General features: G+C 40.9%; 1 protein-coding gene and 1 pseudogene across 5 annotated transcripts in view; both read left to right on the top strand.

The window, feature by feature from the left end:
• Pcnx2 (pecanex 2) overlaps positions 1–21,269 on the top strand; it is a 205,278-nt gene that overhangs the window by 9,815 nt on the left and 174,194 nt on the right. For 4 of the 5 annotated variants that reach the window (XM_063260053.1, XM_063260055.1, XM_063260054.1 and 1 more), the window contains exons 2-8: positions 736–941; positions 1,525–1,645; positions 2,291–2,327; positions 6,663–7,955; positions 13,918–14,065; positions 14,202–14,347; positions 17,996–18,089. In XM_063260053.1, coding sequence (XP_063116123.1) covers positions 736–941; positions 1,525–1,645; positions 2,291–2,327; positions 6,663–7,955; positions 13,918–14,065; positions 14,202–14,347; positions 17,996–18,089 — 2,045 coding nt within the window. The remainder of the gene's footprint in view (positions 1–735; positions 942–1,524; positions 1,646–2,290; positions 2,328–6,662; positions 7,956–13,917; positions 14,066–14,201; positions 14,348–17,995; positions 18,090–21,269) is intronic. The other variant, XM_063260052.1, reaches the window with a different exon arrangement.
• On the top strand, positions 11,026–12,325 carry LOC106028429 (nucleophosmin-like; annotated as a pseudogene).

Genomic DNA, 21,269 nt, shown 5'->3' with positions numbered 1-21,269 from the left:
AGGGTGAGAATTGGTTTAGGAAAAATAGGAAGCCCTATGATGGTCTGTGATCCTTGGAGAGATCTGGGGGTCTGGGGAGCATGTACAGAGACATTTACATGTGTCCCAGGGACTCTCTTGGTTCTTTGAGGGGATTGGACCGAACTGAGCAGCGTTCTCTAGGTCTTTTATGACCCTTGGAGATGTCCTAGCCTACTGGTGCCAACCTAGTAGGAGGTAGGGGAGGGGAAAGAAAGGTGTGGCCTGCACCTCGCTCCTCCTCTCTTTTTCTCAAGAGCTCCACACAGACTCTTGTGGTTTTTTGTTTGTTTGTTTGTACAGGAATTGAACTCATGACCTCACACTTGCCAAGCATGTACTGTGCTGTGGCGCTAAATCCCCGGCAGGCTCTTGTGTTTTATGAGGCCTTTTTCTGGCCAGATGCACTGGGTGACCGATCCACTGCACACGGGGGCTGATGGAAAGTGGTGGGGACTTTCCTCTAATGTGTGCTTTACTCTGTGAGGCTCCTGCCTGCGGATCACATGTCGGTCATCACAGTGACTGGAGTCTGAGAAATAAGAGGAGACAACCGGAAACAGGTAGCAGCACTTTTCCTTGGGCATTTAAACTGGTACGAGTCACTTCACTAATTAGCTGAAATCCTGCCCAGTTTATGCTTCCTGAATTATCCAAAAATGTTTCCAGATTTCAAACAAAAAGAAAACAATTGTTTTCCTCTTTCTTCCTGTTTAGGCTTTCCCGCCAAACGTGATAACTGCGTTGTTCTACTGCAGCTCTGTGACTGTGCTTTTCACAGTCATTAAAGTGGTCAGCTACCGCCTGCACCTCATGTTTGATAAAGGAGAGGTGATCCAGCAGAGGTCCCCCAGGCAGGTGGAAAAACCAAAGAAAGACAGAGAGGCCAACAGTGAACACGCTACAAATCCCAAAATTCCCAGGTAACCTGGCCAGTGCCTATGTCAACTCATCTTTGAAATGTTTTGGTTTTGATTAAAATGGTGTTTCTCATTCATTACTTGTTTAAGAAAATATACCAGTTCTGGTGGATGCAGATCTGTATACTTAAGCATAAAATTAACGTACGTAGTCAGGATGACTTAACTGTCTATTAGTATGACCTTATACCATGACCTTAATAAAATTCAGTTGCCTTAGGTTTAGCAACAACAAAATTCTCTACTTCAGTATTGTTTATCTTGTTATTTAAATGCTTGCTTCATGCCAGAGTTTTTTAAAGACTAACATTTGTGTTTATTGATATAAAAGTGTATGTTGCATAAAATTGAAATATTAACAGAAGTCTTGGGGAAGCATTATTGTAACCATTCTTGTATTATTTGTTACTGGTCCTTAAGGAGGCCTAATAATTTTAAAGTAATCATTGTTATTCTCTCTTAGAAATAAGATTTGTTTCTATAAGGGAAATGACAAAATGGACCTAAGGGAAAAAACCAGTTTCGGATGAATACGGAAAGTCGTAGTTCTGCTTTATGACATCCCTGCTCTCTGCTTCTTGCTCAGCAGTACCAGACCAATTCACAGCAGCAAGAAAGAGGAGATTGGCAGGAGTGTCCCTACACCTCCCCTCCACTGCAGCTCCCGGGGGCAGAGCCTCAGCTCCCACCGCTCCTCGGGACCACTGGTCTGTGGCTTTTTCCAGTTTCACCTTCGTGTTGCTCTGTGTGGGACAGCTGGATGGCAGCGGTTGCAGCTGTGTCACTGTGTGAATTTCTCAGGGTGTGGAAATGGTCAGAGTGTGCCCCTGGGACAATCAGGCAAGCAGGCAGTCATATGGTCAGAGCATGCCCGCCGGCCTCCTCTGCTGCCTTTTCCTGGCCCAGAAACGTAGGGCACGGATATTTGCTTCTTTCTACTTTGTTTTCTCTCTCATCCATAAGTCATCACATTTGCAAAGCCTCCCATTTGGAGTTGACTGCATCTCCCCACTTCTTTCTGCATAAAGTTTCGTGGAAAGCCAATAAATCACCCTTTTTCCCTAGAGTAACTTTATTGGTCTGTGTTTGTCACAGTATAAATTGTGCCTTATTCTTTCTTCTTTTCCTTTTTAATAAGCAAAACTCACTCTGTGACTGTACAGTTGTCTTGGCAAGATGTCTGTACTTGGTACATTTTTGTATGCATCTTGTCTCCCCATTTTGTCGATGCTTGCGGAGTGAGTGCACACTGGAGTGTTTCTTCCATATCTAGAAAAGTAGTGGCTGCTGATGGCCTGGAAATGTACACTGAGCTGAGTCATACATTGTCTTTTGTTTTCTTATTTGTTTAGGAGTTGCCAGCTCAGGAGACAGTGGAAGATCTCAAAGGTAGAGTGCTGTCATCGTTTCATATATTATCGCAGAATTATCCTCAGGGAAGTGAGAAATATTCAATGAGAAAGAATTAAGTGAAGAGCTCAGTGGCATAAACGCCTGCCTTGCAAGTGTGCAGTGGTCATGAGTTCGATCCCTGGTACCAAAAAAAAAAAAAAAAAGAAAGAGTTAAGTAAAGATGTTCTAAGGAGACACAGTTATATTTTAACTTTATTTTTTTTAAGCTTAATTTTTATTACTTCTGGTTAGAAGTTGTATTCATGTCTATATTCACATGGTGATATTTTATTGATCACATTTTATTATAATTTCTGTTTGGGCCTCATTTTCATACAGCTCATGATAGCAGATAGGGAATAAATTTATCGTTGACATTTATACTTCATTATAGTACATATATTGAAAAATGATAGGTGAAATTATGTAATATTCTGCATAAACACGTTGCTTTCAAGTTACACATTTCATTTTGGGGAACTTAATCGTAACCTAAATTTTTCTGGTTTTGCTTATTACTAAGAGTTTATGTTATTGTCTTTTGATGATCTTCAACAGGCTTAGAAAAGGCCTGTCATGGTTACTTTTCTCATTGTCAAGACAAAATACCTGACAGCCAAAGTTAAAGGAGGAAAGGTCTATTTCAGCTCACAGTTTGTAGAAGTTTCAGTCCCTCGTCAACTGGCTCCCAGCCGGGTGGTGTGGCAGAGGGGCATCACAGAGAAGAAATGGTCCATAGCAAGCAGGGCGGGGACAGCAAAGCAGCAGCAGCAGCAAACCTACCTCTCTTTTATCACTTCCAGGCTACCTACCTTTTAGGTGGTCCCACCCACATCCAGGGTGTGCTTTCCCATTATCCACACCCAGAACTATGAGAAACCACTTGTGTGCCCTTAAACCAAGCATCACACACCCTGGATCCAATCACCTCTGAAAAGCCTCACCTGTGACTGAATGAGGCGTTGGGGGTAGTGGGGGACGAGCCATCATAAACCTTTTGGAAGGCTGAAGGAAATCCTTCCTTAGTCGGCATTTTTGTTTTATGGTACTAGGGATAAACCCAGGGCCTTCACAGTGAGCTACATCCTCAGTGCTTTTTTAAGTTTTTATTTTAATAAAGGTCACTGAGTTGTCCAGGCTAAACCTGAATTTGTGATTCTCCCCTCTCAGCCTCCCAAAGTGCTGGAATTACAGGTGTGCACCACTGCATCTGGCTTTGCAATTCTGTTTTCTTCCAGTATCTCTACAAAGACAAACTTTATGCACTATTTAAAATTTGAAGTGTAAAATTTTATTTTATGCAAAACAGCTCAAATTGGTATCATGGCCCTAGACCTCTAAGATAAAGTTTCTTTTTGCATTACTCACCTATATTCCATTATAAAAATAAAAGGTTATCCATATTCTTTTGTGTATATTCCTAATCCTGAAATAAAATGTACATGAATTAGCATTGCACTATTCTAGCCACACACGTGCTTTTTATCAGTGTCGTGTGCATTATGTCCATCTTTACACACACAGGGAAGCGTATATTTTCCCTCATGTTAAACCACATCTTCTTCCAGATAAGTTATCCTGCATTATTAGAACCCCCTCCTATGTCCTGTGAATATCTGTTCTAGCCACTTACCCTTACAATTCCAATTATTTCCTCCTTTTTTTTTCACTTATCCTAGGAATTAAATGAGATTTCGCATACACATTTCATTCTAAGGCACGACTACTAAAATGCACAGGTGTCACTTAAAGTATTGCGAACTACTAACTACCTGTGGTTTTTGTTTGTTTGCTTTTAGTAACACTGTACCCAAGCAATGTGTTTTGTTTTGTTTTTCCTTATTCAGCCTTAGTCTTTCTATTGTTAAAGGCACACAATGGCTTTCGTTATTTTCAAGAGTTTCTTGTATAAAATCCCACAGATTTTCATGCTAAAAACACTAAACAAATTGGGATTATAGGAGAATTTCCCAAACCTGATAAAAACCACTTATGTAACACTCAAAGTTAACATTACTCGAATGCTTTCTCCGTAAGACCAGAAACAAGGCAATGAGATCCACTGTTCTTATTCAACATTGTACAAGAACCTAACCAGAGCAATTAATGAAGAAAAATAAGTAAATGCAGAAAAAGTACCTCTATTCACAGATAACATCATGGCAAATCCTAAGGAAAACATTAAAAAGCTGTTAAACAAATAAATGAGCTCATTTGAGAATATGAAATCAATGTACAAAAATCAATTCTGTTTCTGCACTAGCAGTGAACAATGAAATGAATTAAGAACCCAGTTTCAGTTACAGGATCTAAAGAGTAAACTACTTGGGAGCAAATTAGACAAAAGGGCAAGACTTGTAAGCTAAAAACAATAAAACATTGTTAAAAGAAATTAAGGGGGACTGAAGATACAGCTCAGTGGCACGGGACCTGCTGGGCAAGCGCAAGGTCCTGAGTTTGAATTCTGATACCAAAAAGAAATTAAGGAGGAAAAGCATTCTGCAATCATGGATTGGATGAACTAACATTGTTTGGGTAAAAGTATCCCCCGAATTTATCTACAAACTCATCACAGTCCTAACAGAGTCCCAGTTGTCTTTCTGTAGAAATTAGCAGATCATATGGAAATCTAATACAATGACATAGCTAAAACAGTCTTCAAAGAAAAAAAAAGTCGAGTGTTACTTCTCTTGATTTAGAAAGTCTAGCTTGCTCAGGCCAGCAGGTTAGTACATAGCAGAATCAGGAATTTCTGACTACAAGACCCAGTATGTTAAATCACATGACTTTGCCTCTTGAGACAACAGCATAAGGAAAGCTAAAAGACTGAGTTATTATTTAAATATAGACATTTTATATTTAAATATCTCATGTTCTGGCACACACCTGTAATCACAGGACTCTGGGGGGGGGGTTAGGCAGGAGGATTGTAAGTTTGAAACCAGCCAGATCAACTTAATTTTTTTACACTTGGTCTCAAATTTTTATATTTTTTTTCAGTTTTTATTAGTACATATTTGCATTACATAACGATTGCAATCCTTGTGAGTTGGTATATGTACATAACACATCTCCTCTTTTTTCCCTTCCATCTTTTGATCTCCTTATTTTAAAAAAATCTATCTTCCTATTGTCTATTACCTATCTTTTATATATGTTTTGGGCTTCTTATATATGAGAAACTATGCAGTATTTAATTTTGTGTTTCTGATTTATTATGCTTCCTATTATGGTTTAAGATACATCCTTTTTCTTACAGATGACTCGTTTATCTTTCTTTATGAGAGTAGTACTGTCTTGTATATAAATACATTTTCTTTATTCATTTGTCTATTGATGGACATCTATAGGCTGCTTCTCAAATTTATCTATTATGAATTGTGGTGTTGTACGTAAGGGTATGTATGTGTCCCTGTAGTATGATATTTTTAACTCTTTTGAGATGATACCTCAAAGGGTATAGCTGGGTCAAACACAATCTCTAGTTTTAGATTTTTGCAGAACTTCCATACTGATTTCTATAGGGGTTGTGCCAGTTTACATTCCAACCCACAATTTAGAAGTGTTCCTTTTTCCTTGAAGCCTCACCAGCATTTGTTATTATCTAATCTCTTGATGATAGCTATTCTTTCTGGGGTCAGATTTGAATCTCAGTATTGTTTGCATCTCTCTAATGGCCAGACATGTTGAATATTTTTGTATATTTATTGACCATTTATACTTCAGTGTCTATTCATTTCAGTTGCCCAGGTTTTGAGTGGGTGTTTTATTTGGGGAGAGGGTCTAATATTTTTGAGTTCTTTATATATCCTAGTTATTAGTCCTCTGTCTGAGGAGTAGCTGGCAAAAAATTTTCCCATTCTGTAGATTGTCTCTTCACTCTTTTGGTTGTTTGCTTGTACAGAAGGCTTTTAATTTAATATGATGCCATTGTTGATTTTTGGTACTAATTCTTGTGCCATTGGGATTCTGTTCAAAAAACCCTTACCTACGTCTGTATCTTCAAGAGTTTTACACATTTTATTTTCCAGCAGATAATTTCTGTTTCAGAATTCTAAAGATACATAAATAAAAAAGGCTTGGAATATAATCTCAATGAGGAGGCCCTGGGTTTAATCCCCAGCATCAGTGCTGAAAAACAACAATAAAAATATAGACATTTTAGTAACAGCTTCACAGTAAAGTGACATTCTTACAAATAAGCATCCAAATGTATTTGTTCCAGAGATTTGTTTTAGTTTTTGTTACTTGTTTTTCATTTTGGTTCTTGCTCTGGGACCCTGTTTGAACACTTCAGGTGGTGACGAGGTTTCTCTTTGTGGTTTGCCTCAGGCGTCGTTCTGTCTGAGGACCACCCTGGAGCACCAGTGTCATCTACCTCACCTGGCATCAGGACAGACAGCTTACCTGCCTCTCAGGTGTGCCTGCCGGAACCCATGCGCAGGTCAGCAGAACCCACCAAGCCAGCTGTCCCAGAAGCTCTCATCAGCGGGAAAGGGAGAGGACAAGAAGGCCAGGGGCAGCACCCACCTCGCCATAGGTCTGAGGGTGGCTTAGTGGACAAGGGAGATTTGAAGAAGTTACAACGCCTGTCTCTATCCCAATACGATCTACTAGAAACAGATGTTTCCTTCCAGCCCTGGGGCAGTGAGAATTCAGTCTTGATTCCAGAGCCACTCACCTGTCACCAGGACTCCATAAGCAAGCAGTTGCAAAGCAAGTCACCACAGGACAGCCTAAGCAACAGCTGCCCCCAGTGCCACACTGTCATGGCCAAACCAACACAGAGGCTGGTGGGCACTTCTAGCCACATGGCTCTACCTTTTAGCCAGGGTGTGAACTCTTCAGACAGTGAAGTGGCTGTGACTCTCATTGATACCTCTCAGCCTGGGGACCCACTGAGTCTGCATGAACCCATTAAAATTGTCATCACCATGAGCAGTACCTCAAACTCCACCACAGAGGTGGGGAGCTCCCTTCACTTGAAGGTGACAGGCACTGAGCAAGTTAGTCCAGGGGCTCACATAGAGCCAGCTTCCCCAAGGAAGCATCCTACGAATGCTGAGCATATCCGAATTCCTGTGATCACTCTTGAACTGTCTGAGGATGGAGGAGGAAGTGTCACTGTGCCCGAAGGCCAAAGAAATCGGAGGACTTCAGACCAACTGAATGTGGGGGATTCTGATCAGTGTTCCTCTGGGGAGCTGGGAAGAGCTACACAGGCCTGCAGTTCTGGCCAGAGGCATGCCTGGGAACCAGCACAGACTCCCACATCCGCGGTGGCCTCCGAGGCTGAGGGTGAGACAGACGGCCAGGCTAGCCTTGACCCAGTCTCCTGTAGGGGCAGCCATGAGAAGAGGCATGCCCGCGTACTCAGTGTGGACAGTGGGACTGATGTCTTCTTGAGCAGAAGTTCTACAGAAGTGGTCAGTGACAAAGAGAAAACCATACCAACATCCAAATCTGACCTGGAGGCCAAGGAGGGGCAGATACCAAATGAGTCTAACTTCCTGGAGTTTGTTTCCCTGTTGGAATCAATCAACACTTCCAAGGTAGTGGCCTCCACTCAGCCAAAAGACCCAGCAGATCAGCATGGAGCTGGAGAAGCCAAAGGACTTCGAGAAGGTACAGTTTTTTCCTCTTCTTTGGGTGGCAAGCAGGGTTAAGCCCCTGATTGTCCTTCGCCCCTGTGATCTGATCTGATCAATCCTTTGCAGCTTGGCTTTGTGTCTGTATGTGCTGAGTGTGCCGCTACTGAGCTTGGTGGTAAGCAACACAAGTACAGGAAGAGCATTTGTAGTCTAAATGCTGGAAATGATCCTATCTACAAGTGTTTCAGATTTTGAATTTTTTAGATTTTGGAATATTTGCATATATACAATGAGATATGTTGGGGATGGGAGCAGAGTCTAAAGGTGAAATTCGTGTTCATATGTAGATTCATTTATGTTCCATATACAACTCATCTGTAGTAGGAAATATTCAGCAATATTTTTAGTGTACATGCATTTTAACTATGATCTATTACATGAGACCAAGTGTGGAGTTTTCCTTTTTAGGTGGCATGTTGCCATGCAATTTTTCAGTTTTGGAGCATTTTGGATTTTCAGATTAGAGATTTTATACCTTTACTAGCTAACTATACCAGAAAAACTAAACCATTATAATGAATTTTTGGCTTCCTTAGAAAGCAAGAATATTTATTTCCAGGGGAAAAAATTATGTTTCACTATAGTGAGAGGAAAACATATGAGATGTGGAGATATATGCTAAGAAAGGTGTTCTGTTCAACAAATTTGCTCTTCTTGCTGTGCTCCATTACAAAGTGCAAAATTCTCTAACTGTCCAAGTTGTAAACATAATAGTCATCACTTCTACAGCTCTTAATTTATGCTAGGTATTGTTTTAAGTACTTTGTATATATTAACTAGAATGACTCTACATCATGGTTTATCTGGAAGAGTTCCCACTTACACTTGTTTTGTTAATAATATTATTAACAGCATTGAATTTCTCTGTAAAACATCCTCAGTTTAAAATGATAAACTGTGCCTCCTTTCACAGTTAAATCACTCACTCTGCATAGAACCCTGTGTTACACATATTGTGGTCACTGCTCATCTGGAGAGAGGCTCAGGATTTTCACCCCTCTCCCAGGTTACTCTGATCAGTGCAGAAAGAACCAGGATTGAGGCTGGTACGGAGCTGGTACAGAGCAACCTCAGCTTTTCACAGTTAAACTCTATTTTCCCTGTGAAGGCCAGGAGAGTTTACTTTCAGGTTACAGAGAGCTACAGTTTCCTCATCCAAAAATGTTATTACAAGATCAGAGTTTTTATAAATACCGTCTCTGGGTTTTAAAATGTCTTCATTTCTGTGATTTTTGAGGACTTCATTTCTGCAGAAGTCTGTGTTGAGCTGGATTGTAGGCTAAGGCTTTGGCTAGAAATTGTGGGTTTATGAGATGGATGGTTTTTTCTTGAGATGAAAATCTTCCTGATACTATGCAAGGTAGATGTTCATGATTTGTTCAGTGTGAAGATCCATACTTCACAGGCCCGCAGCACTTTCTGCAGTGATGGAAATATTCCATCTGCAGTCCTTTGTGGGAGCCATTAAGTCACACTCAGCCATCTGACACTTACAGTGGAAAGGAACTGTATAGGTAAGAAACTATACATTTAGTTTTGTTAAAATTTAATTCATTTAAATAACCCTATGTGGCTACTGGGTGCTGTATTGAACAGAAATAATCCAGAGAACTTTAGTGATGACTTAAGAAGTATGATATGTAGCCAGAGTACTAGCTTTGGAACCAGACAGCCCAGGACCAGAGTTTGGTTCTGCAATACCAGCTGGGTGAACTTTTACAATTTACTAAACCCATCTGAATTACAGATTCATCAGCGAAGCTTGAGTGATAATATGGAATAGATTTCTTAGAAGGACTTAATTAGGAAAATACGTGAAAAATCTTACTGCTCAACCAACTTCAATTTTTTCCCCCTTCAGACCACATGTAAGTTTTATTTGATTTGTCTGCCTCTTTGAGTTTCTGTTCTTTTTAAATTTCCTAGCTAGCCACGTTCAGTCTGAGTGGTATTACGGTGGAGATCCCAGTGGTGTGGAGGGAGGTGTGGGGTTGTAGGAGGGTGATCTATGAGAAGGAAAGGATGTGGTGGTTGGAGAGTGGCTAAAGGTACAGAGGAGGAAGGGGCTGTGGCTTTGGAGCCTCCTTAGGAAGGGACAGTGGTTTTTATTGTGGGAAGAAATAAGACTAGATAAATCTTTTTGCTTTTTGAGACCATCACTGCTAAAGGTGACAAATCAGTCATTCCTTAGCAGTGCCTGAGATTTGTGAGATTAGCAACAACTTCTTGTTCTGCTGTCCTTAAAGATAAGTTCATTATTGTAGTCTAAAATCTCAGTTCTAGAGTGCATATGTAAACAGCAATGACACTATCGCTGGCCCTGCAGCCGAGGGAATGATTTTGTTATTGTGCTGCTTGATGGCAGAACAAGGCTTGATCCTGGACGGACTGGAAAGGGTTCCTGACTGTGTACTTCTCCTTGTTATGCTATTATTCTCAGCCTGAGTCATCCCCACAGCAGGCTCTAAGATTGTCTTCAGGCCTCAAGAATATCGTGGAATTTAAGATGAGGCGAAGCCACATTCTTATCAAAAGCCTTTAAAACCATGTTTGTTTGTTTGTTTGGTTTCACTTTATTTTACAGTATGAGCAAGCAAAGACTGTATTCAAAGGTTGTTACAGCAGGGAGTAAAAGGCCAGCATTTGGTTTGGGGAGGAACGTGGAGCCAGACAGAGTGGGAAGGGAGTCCCATGTGTGCTGCGGATGAGGCTGCTGACCTGGCGGAGTTGGGCAGCCGAACAGATGCTGGTGTCCCATGAGATCAATTAGGGCTGCACATTTGGCTTTCTGTGGTTGATCCAAAATTTCAGCAGGGACCAAAATTACAGGCACTGCTACAGTTTCTAACCAGATCCTGGCTATCTGGTGTTAAGTATTGCCAAGGTACAGTTTGGCTACTAGGGTTTTTTGCTAGCAGTAGTGTTCTCACTTCAGACAAGCCTATCTGTCCAGTGTGCTGAATGGGCTGATTTCCTTAGCTGGTTGCTGCAGATTGCTGGTCAAAGTTCCATTTCTTAACTTACAGAAATTTCTGAGAAAGTAACTGCAAACATATATTAAGATGAAGAATTGTCTCTGATATAAAAATGGAAACAATTTAAATTTATAACGATAAAGGTCCAGTTAAATGTATCACTCTGCATCGATGCTATATATAACTACTATTTAAGGATGATAGAGAAGAATAGTAGCCTGGCTGATTCCGTCCTGCTTGTCTGTTCTCTGGAGCAGTTTGCATTCTCTCCCACCTAAGTGTGGGTCACCACCCCATGGGAAGATTCGGTGGATATGGATATAAGCTCCCTGAGGCCTCCGAACTACGAAGAATATCACTTTAAGGTAGATAATGATGAAAATGAGCACCAGTTGTCATTGAGAATGGCGAGTTTAGGGGCTGGTGCAAAGGATTAATTGCACATTGTCAAAGCAGAGGCTATGAGTTATAAAGGCTGTTCAATTAAAATCACACCAGCAACTTTGAAACTGTCTCTGCAACCAATGGTTTCCTTTTTGAGCTTTGAAATTACACCATCTATCGTTTTAAGGTTGAAGTGTGGTTCAAGGCCTGTGCGTATTAGTGGACAACACTAACTAGCTGTGGAGGAAGATGCAGAGTCAGAGGAGGAGGAGGAAGAGGATATAAAACTTTTAAGTCTGCCCCTGGAAGTGGTGGCAAGGTTCCACAGAAAAAAATCAAACTAGTTGCCAATGACGATGATGATGATGACAATGATGATGATTTTGGTGATGAGGAAATAAAAGACTCCGGTGAAGGAATCAATGTGTGGTACTCCAGCCAAAATGCACAAGAATCAAACCAGAATGAAAAAGACTCAAAACCATCAACATCAAAGGCCAAGAATCCTCAGAAAATAGACTCCTGAAACAAAGGACCTAATTCTGTAAAGACATCAAAGCAAAAATGCAAGCCAGGGTAGAAGAAGGTGGTTCTCTTCCTAAAGTGAAAGCTGAGTTCATCAATTATGTGAGAATTGCTTCCAGATGATTGACTAGGAGGCTATTCAAGATCTGCTGGAGTTAAGAAAGTCTTTAAAACAGTTTAAATAGTTTGTTAAAAAAATTTTTTTGACTTATTTTATTTCTGTAATAGTTGATATCTGGCTATCCTTTTTACAGTGGAAAATGAGAACTTTCCCACTATATTTGATAAATGTTGTCCAGGTTCCATTGTCAGGAATGTGTTGTCCACAATGCCTGTTTAGTTTTTAAAAATGGAACTCCACTCTTTGCTTGGTTTTAGATGTGTTTGGACAGTTACAATAGGACATAGTAGTAGTGGGTCAGACACGAAGACGATGGGGATACAAAAATATGCATGTGAAATAAGCTCAATGTTTTACTAAAAAAGACTAATGATATGAACTATTAATATCTTAAGATAAAATATAGTTATAAGATAACATCTTTATTGTTATTTCATTTTTGTGCTAAAATAAAAGCGTAAGTATCTAGGAAAAAAGACTATTGCAACATAGAACTGACTCCAGTGTAATGGCAGAGTTACAAGTGATTTAATTTTGAAACATTTTCACTAGTTTTAAATTATATACAATGAAAGTGTGCTGTTTTTATAAACAAACATATTTCTATGATTTCTAAGGGAAAAGAGGAAGAAATAGTCCCTGTGCTGACCTGCATAATGCATGCATTTAAGGAAGGGGAAATTAACATATGACAGAGCTAAACAGATGGATCTTAGTCCTGAGGTGTGCAGGGGCCCAGGCTTCACGGGCCTGCCTGGGATTTTAAGTGGCCAATTGTTGGCCCCAGGCATTTGTTGTGATAGCACTTCCTTGCAAAAGGAAGGTTTGACAACTCTGACAGCTGCATTTCTGACAAGCTGTCAGATGAAATGCAAACACTTTTGTGCCAAAGACATCCTGTTAGTGGTTTTTTGGATGTGCAGTTTCAAGTTCAGGACTCACACAGAAGCCAGCAGTCTCCTCTACTAACTACCATGCTCGGGATTGAGGGTCTGTGGTGGTGTGATTTATACATACAGATGCATCTCTGGATTTTTCTGTATGGAGCCTTAGCAGGTTTGATGGTGTGGCTCTGAAGGGCCTGTCACTTCATAGCTGAGAGCTTCAGAGCTGACAATTAGTAGCTTTGGTCATGGGAAGACCATGATTATTTTACTCTTAATTTTAATTGTCGGGGTGTCCACAGACAAGCAAGTTTTGACCTGCAGGGGCATATTCCATTTTTAATGGTGACAGCTAAAACCTTATTCTGGCCCATGTGTAAAAGAGGATTTTAAAAAGCAAATACGCCAATCTGTACCCATTGATCATGGATTTCACCTTCACCTTAAATAGTCTCAGGGCAGAAGTGGATGCTGGGTCTTGCTATGGCTGCTGCAGGCTGAACATGTAGTTCAAATTAGTTTCAGGTAAGGGACATCTACTGTATTCAACTCTACCTGCAGCTTGTATGTTTAGACTTGGAAAATGAGTAAGAAAGAGGAGTAAGTTTTTACAATGATAAGTGGAATCTTGCTGCAAACAGCCAGACTTGTTAGGTAATTGTTTTCACCTGAAGTTGGCTGTTCGTAAATCACAAAACTTTTAGGATTGTGTACTATGAATGGGGAGTTTCCAGTCAGGTCTGTCTGCAACACAGAGTTAGTCAAGGAGTTCCCTAAATCTGCATGTAAGCTAGACGATATTTCTAGATGTCTAAATAACTTGTCTCAAACATATGCACGTTTCTATTCTTCAAGTATATTTAGGTACTTTGATACTTAGCAAACTGAAAACTTACTTAGAAACATTAAAAACATAAAAGCTTTCACATTCAGAGGAGCTGTTTAGATTTTTCTTTGTATTTTTCAGTTTTGCTAGCTTGTTTTCAGGAGTTATCACATTCACTTCTTATTTTATCCTATATTAACACATGGAGCAATGTTTTTCAGATCATTACTCACAAGGGAAAAAGGAGGAAATCCTGGAGAAGGAGAAGCCCAGTGGACAGCAGTCTAAACCAGAAAAACCAGAGTTGCAAAGTCAAGACCACCCTGGCACCAGCCCCATGTTCTCCCCTCCTGCCAGGACCACAGCGCTGTAAGGGTAACTTAGCTACCGAGTTTGCATTGCTGCAAATCGTGGAGCAGCCTCATTCACTGGCTGCTGCTTTTAATACTTTATTGAGGATGAGGAAGAATTCTTGGTTGATTTTGAAGCTTTTGTATGTGTTAAGTTTCCAGGGCAATAGACAAAGACAGATAATCTACAGGGTAACTTCTCAACAAGACAGTTCCGTCCTGCAAGTCATCAGTGGGCCAGAAACCTCTGTGCAGGAGGAGATGTCTGTGGATGCAATGCATGTTTTCATGGATGAACACGGTGAGTTGGAGAGTGCTTTGCTAATAAGCAAAATGGGGAAGGTAGAGCTTCCAGGGTGCTGCATGAGACTGGTAGCCTGAGCACGACCTTATTTCCAGGAAGATAAGGTTAGGTTTTATATTAACTTTTCTCCAAAGGATGCAATTGGGTTTATTTTCAGGAGATGTCTTATTTGTCATGTACAACAATCAGCATTTATTCATGTGCAAAAATCTACATTTATTCATGTGCAAAATCTACATTTATTAAAATACAGCCATGTTATCTCCTGGAACATCATTGTAACTCTCCAAACCCTGAATTCTGACCTGAACTTTTTGTAACTCCATTTCTGTAGAACCATTGGCCCCCATCTCTCATGTCCTGCAGTGGAGCTCTCCTTAAGTAAGACTTTTTGTCTAGGTAGCCTGCTTGTAGTGCATTGGCAGTACAGCTGTTGGTGATTTTATCCCATGAATTCTTTGCCCAAACTGTGACCTCTTGCAAGCTAGACTTCATGAAGTTTGCATGAAGTCAAGTGTTAATGAAAGACTTAGGGGACAGGAGTGACAACAAAAATGATGATAGTTAAGAACGATGGTCCACACATAAGTGATGGAAAATCACAGTCTCCAAAAGCTCAGAAAATGTTTCCTTATTTCACACAAGTGGAATGAGCATGTCCATTACAGTACATAATATATTGAATTATGAAGAGTCAGGTTAGATACAACCAAGTCTGTCTTTTGTCGGGTGCACACATTATTCATGCATTATGTCTGTACTCTGAGTGTTCGGTACTGTCTTCAGTTCATTTGTTCACACAGACCTTTACATCTCATCCAGAGGTACCTGCTTGGGTATTCACAAATCCTTAATTATTATTTATATCATTTATTTTAAGTATTAATGCCAATAATATTTATATTTAATTATGTATTAATGTTATTGTTTTATATTCAGTGCATGTATCTTGTGTTGCAATGGATGTACTAAATGTGTCCATATGGTTGACAATCTTAATTGGGACTTATTTTTAAGGTAGTGCTTATATCATGAGCATCCCGAAAAATTATGCTAGGGCTTATTTTCTAGTTAGGTCTTCTTTCTAAAAGAAGCATGGTAGCTGTTGGAACAGGCAAAATCCTGTGATTTTGATTGATATTGGGATGATGGTGCTTCTTTGTGCCTCAGGGCCTTTGCAGGTACTGAGTTCCTAAGGCCTGCTATGTGATATTTACCTTTCACAGCTTAGTTCTAGGGTAAGGGTTTTTGACTTAATGAGGTACATCTGTTTTTTGCCCCCTTGACACTGTTCTCTTCTTATTTTGTATTGTAGCATATAATTAATTAATCATTTGTGGTACTTTAATTAATGAAATGTTCCTCCTTACAACTGTAAACTTCAGCAGTACTCAGTAAATATTTTTTGGATATAGGTAGAACATTGACCTGGATAGATTTTAATGGCACCATTTTATTTATTTATTTATTTTCAATTCCATTTTATTTCAAAGAGAAAAAAAAAAAGAAAAAAAAAACCAAAATTTCAAAACACATCAATCAGGGGGCAACAATGATACATACATTGTGCATTGTCACCCCCAAATCATTCACCCATAGCATAAGCCATCTGCATTCAATTGTCCAAACAACACTAGCACAAATATTTCTCTTCAATGAACTCAGAGAAATCAGTAGTATAACTATCTTTAACTATTTTTATGTACATATATATATATATATATATATACATATGTTGTTTCTTTCAGCTTCTCACACTAATGAAATAATATGATGTTTACACATATATGTCTGATTTATTTCACTTATGAGTATGGTCTCAAGTTGTATCCATTTACCTATAAAAGTCTCTAGTTTATCATTATTTGTGGTTGAGTAGTACTACTATATAACAATACCACATCTTTTCTATCCCCTCCTCAGTAGATGGGCATTTAGGTTCCAAGATATCAGCACCATTTTATAAAAAGGCTTTAAAATAGGTATATCTCACTCAGAGCCCACAGGCCACAGGTGGCCCCTCAAAAGCATACATTTTTACATTATTGTGTGATTTTTAGTGATACTTTTCATGGCTCCGCTGTGAGTGCTCGACTGTGGACTTTGTTGGTGACCACAGGTCACTGTGTAGAGGAGGGCCCACTGCAGAGCTAATTCTTTTTTTCTATTTTTTTTTTTTTTTTTTTTTTATCGTTACTGGGGATCGAACTCACGACCGCCTGCTTGCAAGGCAGGTGCTTATGCCACTGAGCTAAATCCCCAGCTCAGCAGAGCTAATGCTTACTCTGCATTCACCCTACACGATCTCATCTACACCCATACATGTTAGCTGTAACATGCACTTACACGCTTTGCAGGATACAATGCAGGGATTACTGGTAATGTTGTTTCAGCCTACCTCTGTGTGTGTGCCTGTGAAGGTGAGTGTTTATTTTTAGTAAACAGATGTGCAAGTTTTCTCATTTGTTAAATTTGGGCTTGTGTTATTTTTTAAATATTTTGATAAGCTAAATGAAGAAAAGGAAGCTTCGTTACTTGTATGCACTGACCATATTGTATGTTTTATAAGTGGCTCCAAACAGTCCTCTTAGTGTGGTCAAAAGTTTGGACACTCGTGATTTAAAATATTGTGCATTGAGCATCATGAAGTGGCAGGTTCAGAGTCCCAGAAACAAAGGATATAGATCTTAGTTTTTCTGGAATGAGTCTTTGCGAAAGTCTCTTTATAAATCAAATCATGCTTGTTATTTTGTTCCAATGTCATCTTGGTTTGGATAATAATTATATGGTTACCTTACATGGAGCTCCGGGGTTTGTAGTCTTCAGTGTCTGTGTATCTGCAGACATGCAAAAGCATAACAGTCTTTGACAGAGGACAACAATGGCACTTCTGTGAAAGCCCATAGAAGGACAGGTTTGTCTTCACTCGCCTCGCCACCTTCCAGGTGCTCACAGCAGATGGGTTAATAATACTTCCTGAGCTGTTGGAAAAGGGAGCTGCTAGAACTCTGGTGAGAGACCATTTACATTAAGATGGGAGCTGATGTGCCCCAAACCCTTCTAGTAGAGCTAATCAACTCTGCAAATGAATTCCGCCCCTTGCTTTTCCACATTAACACACTGACACCTAGTCAGCTGCTATAGCATTTGCTCATCTGCATACTGGAGCTGCCCCACTCGCTCCTACTATGGTCTCAGGCGCTCCACCAATCAAAACTGCATACTTAATAAACCTCTCTGCATAATACCCATGTGTGTGTAGTGCGGGAAATCACTCAAGTTATAACTTAGCACCAATCATGCTGACACGTGAAGGGAATTTATGAAAAGTGAATTAAGAGATGATATAAATAAGTTGATTAAAAGCAATTAAGTACTAAGCAATAGAGTCACAACTTTTCAAAGTATATTGCCAGGGAGGGATGTCAAAAATTTTTTTCTTACTGAAGTTCCTTTTGTACATTGTTCACCTTCTCATGATACATGTTCTATGGAGAAATCTAAGCAATGGACCTTGCATATCAATAATTATTACTTAAACACCCCAAACTGAGAGCTCTCTTTAACTTTAAAATAGTGTAAGATAAAGAGATTATATACAAACAACTGTGTAAAATACTCAGCAGAAATTTTGTGATTTTGCAGGGGAAATTAAGTCCTGTTACTTGAAGTCTGGAAATCAGAAAGAAAGCTCCTTCCAGTATCCACCCTTAAGTGAGGACTGTGCCTCCCAAGGCAGGTGAGTGGAGCTTTGCTTTCAGGGTAGGAACTATAGCACTGAGTGGGGTTGCACAGCTTACTCTGAAAGAAAATTGTGGGGGGCCTGGTGTAGAAAGAACACATCAATCTGTTTGTCGGTTAATCTGATTTGGGGGGGCAAGAAAATCTGACATTATAACTAATGGAGTCATTTTCATTGTTGCCTCTTCCAAAAACGAGAATAAGGTGCAGTGTAAATAGGGAGCAGCCCAAGGAACGCACAGTAATGCTCTCTGCAAGAGAGATGCTCATGCAGCTCCATGGCACATTGCTGAATCGTCCCCAGCAGTGCTTGGGAATGTTGTCAGTTCTTATTCATACTAAGGCAGGCAAGCTGTTTTGTAGATAGATGATCTAGATGTCCTTTCCATTTTGCCTCAGAATGCAGCAAATAGTCTTCATTATGTAAGTTGGGTTGGTATTAAATTAGGTGCACACCCAGAACGTACATATAAGCTTCACAGTGCACTGGGCCAACTGGTGCTGAACTGAATTCATTGTTCATTCCAGGGTCCGAGGGATGCTGTGAGGCTAGGGCCTGTGGAAGTGCCTCAGTTGTTGGCTCGGAGTGTGGAGCTCAGGTTTCATATGTAACTCCTTAGAATCCTGTACACATTTGAGGTTTATGGAAGTCCGTATAAGACTGACTTGCCCTTTCTACCTGAGCATATAAAGGAGTTTCAGGAATGTGAGTTCCAGATCCTGTGGCCTCATGTTCCTTCCAAATTCACATCTTCCCAGAGGTATATGGAGATTTCAGGAGTCTGCTGTGAGCCTGGATGAAGGCCACCCTTGTCCTTGTCAGGTGGCAGCCTTCAGAGCACTCTCACATTAACACCACTATCTGTGTCTGCTGTTCTTCTGGGTCTCCTGGGCACAGCTCTGCTGGACACCCAGTCCCTCCTGGCTCTGCTCTAAAGCAGGGTGGGGTACCCAAAGTTCCGCTGGGGAACAGGGCCCATTCATCTCCAACTTGCCCTCCACTCTTCCTCTGTGTCTCTTGGATGCCCATACACCAACCAGACCCCTCAGCCAGAAAGCACGCAAAGCCCTGCACAGGTGGAGACCCAAGAGGAGATGGCAGTTTGCTGTCTGCATCGCGGTGCCAGCCTCCAGCATGTTCTGCTGTAGTGCGCTGATGAGTTTAGTTGTCTAAGATGTTCGCTTTCTCAGACTGAATACTTCACTGCACGAGAACACAGCTTTGAGCACTTCCCAGATCAAGGTTGAGGTGTTCCTCAGGTAAATTTCAAACAGATAGAGGCTTCATATTATTTCCCAAAGGAAAGTTAGAAGACTTTCAGGGTTTTTTTTTTTTTTTTTTTTTTTCTATTCTGGATGAATATACTTAACTTTTTCTCTGGGGAAGCGCTGTAACACTGTCTCCTGAGTGACACTGCTGAGCAGCTGAGTAATGCTGGTTAGGAAAAAGCCAATATTTGGAGCTTTAAAAACAACAAAAGAGTGTGTAGACAGGAATGAGAGAGAGAGAGAGAGAGAGAGAGAGGCAGACATACAGTGAGACAGACAGACAGAGTGATGGAGACAGACAGAGAGATGGAGACAGAGAGACAGAGTAAAGGGCTGGAGGGTTTTCATTAGCCCCATTTCCTTAGCCCCATGTACCTTCTTGAGTGCCACCTGTTAACTGCTTTCTCTCCTTAATTTCTCTCTTAGCACTGAATTATTTCATTTCCTCTGCCCTTCTTCCCAGGGCCACTGGTCGTGGGTTGCACAGTGCATTTGGTCTGGGCAGAAGGGCTCTGGCAGGGAAGGGTGAGACCTTCCAGGTGTCAGAGGAGGGCTATTGTGTTTCTGTGAGTTTCCTATCAGGCATCAGGGCCTCTCCTGGCTCCATCTTTTGAGGTACACAGGACAGTTGGGCCCCTTTCTGTTGTGTGTGAGTGGATCTTACCTACAGCAGGTGTAATGCTGTGAGACTTGTCAGATTATGTTACTGAGACATCAATCTCAAGATTGAAGATTGAAGAGATCAATCTTCAGTAGTGTGTGGCTCAAGACATTCCTATGGAGGCCCCAGGGTGTGGTTTTGCTCTCTGTGGCTCACTTGTTCCCGTTTAAACAGCACTCTCAAATGCCTCACCCTGTTCATCACCAGATGATTCTCATCACCCTGTAACCTCTCATTCAGTCCAGCAGGAAATAAACTTCTTTCCTATGAACCCCAGTGGTCTCATTGTCTGATTGGTTCTGACCTGGTCAGTAACTTGGACCTACAAATGGACTCAGGGCTGAGTTGGGGTTCCCTTGGACGATGGGTGAGGGTTCCTCCACCCGGGACCTAGGGTGGGGAGGATGGGTGCCAGGCAGCACACATTAGCAGGTGATCCCTGAAGGCTGTGATTCTGGTAAAACTGGCAACTAAATTAATGACTGAGCTTTTTCAGGGGGAAAATATTCAAGTCTGTAAAAGCAGTTTTCCTCTTACAGAAGGACTTTTTGTCATGTTTGTAGTAGCATTCCTGGTGTGTGAATGTCCCATTAATAAGGCTATAGTCCACCAGCCCACAGTACTGAGTTCTAGATTTTAGGCCATGTTCACCGGTCCAGGTGTTGAGAGACTTGGTCTTGCCGGTTCTGGGAAGAAAAGGCCCATTGCCACGCATGACTTCCCTTTCTGTGCTTCTAAGATAAGATAAACTACACCTGTGTTTTCTGTTCTATGTGTGGAATGTTATTTAGGAATGTAATGCTCTCCACACTGTCTGGTCTTTCAATAAGATAGTACTTACAATTGGGAACAGTGGGACCTTTTGTGATGCCCTGGCACTGTGACGCTCACTGGGACATGGCAGATGCACAGGGCTTCTGTGTGATGCAGAAGCACAAACCCAGTCACTTCCCTTAACAGAATTACAGTGCTGAGGCTGCTCTTGGTCTTAGAGGAGCAGTGAAGGTGCTGCCATCTGTGCAGTTCATGCGGAGGAGCAGGGGCTCAGACTGTGCAGAGCTGTGAACCATGTACCTGGTGGGAAGCCTGTGGCCTCAGGTGCTTCCCCTACTCCAGACACCAGTCAGGGCAGGCCGAGGGCCATGGATTATTCATAAGCCTTGGCCTCAGGGAGCTCATGATGTGATGGTGACTTGGCTATCTTTGAACTGGTTGCATGAAAGAAAATTTGCTGGAAAATAGGAAAAA

The sequence above is a fragment of the Cavia porcellus genome, unplaced genomic scaffold (genome assembly GCF_034190915.1).
Source record: "Cavia porcellus strain 051 isolate PalLab524CR breed Dunkin Hartley unplaced genomic scaffold, mCavPor4.1 scaffold_13, whole genome shotgun sequence".
NCBI lineage: Eukaryota > Metazoa > Chordata > Mammalia > Rodentia > Caviidae > Cavia > Cavia porcellus.
Note: the sequence above shows the minus strand (reverse complement) of the source record. Positions and strands in the feature narration are given on the sequence as shown.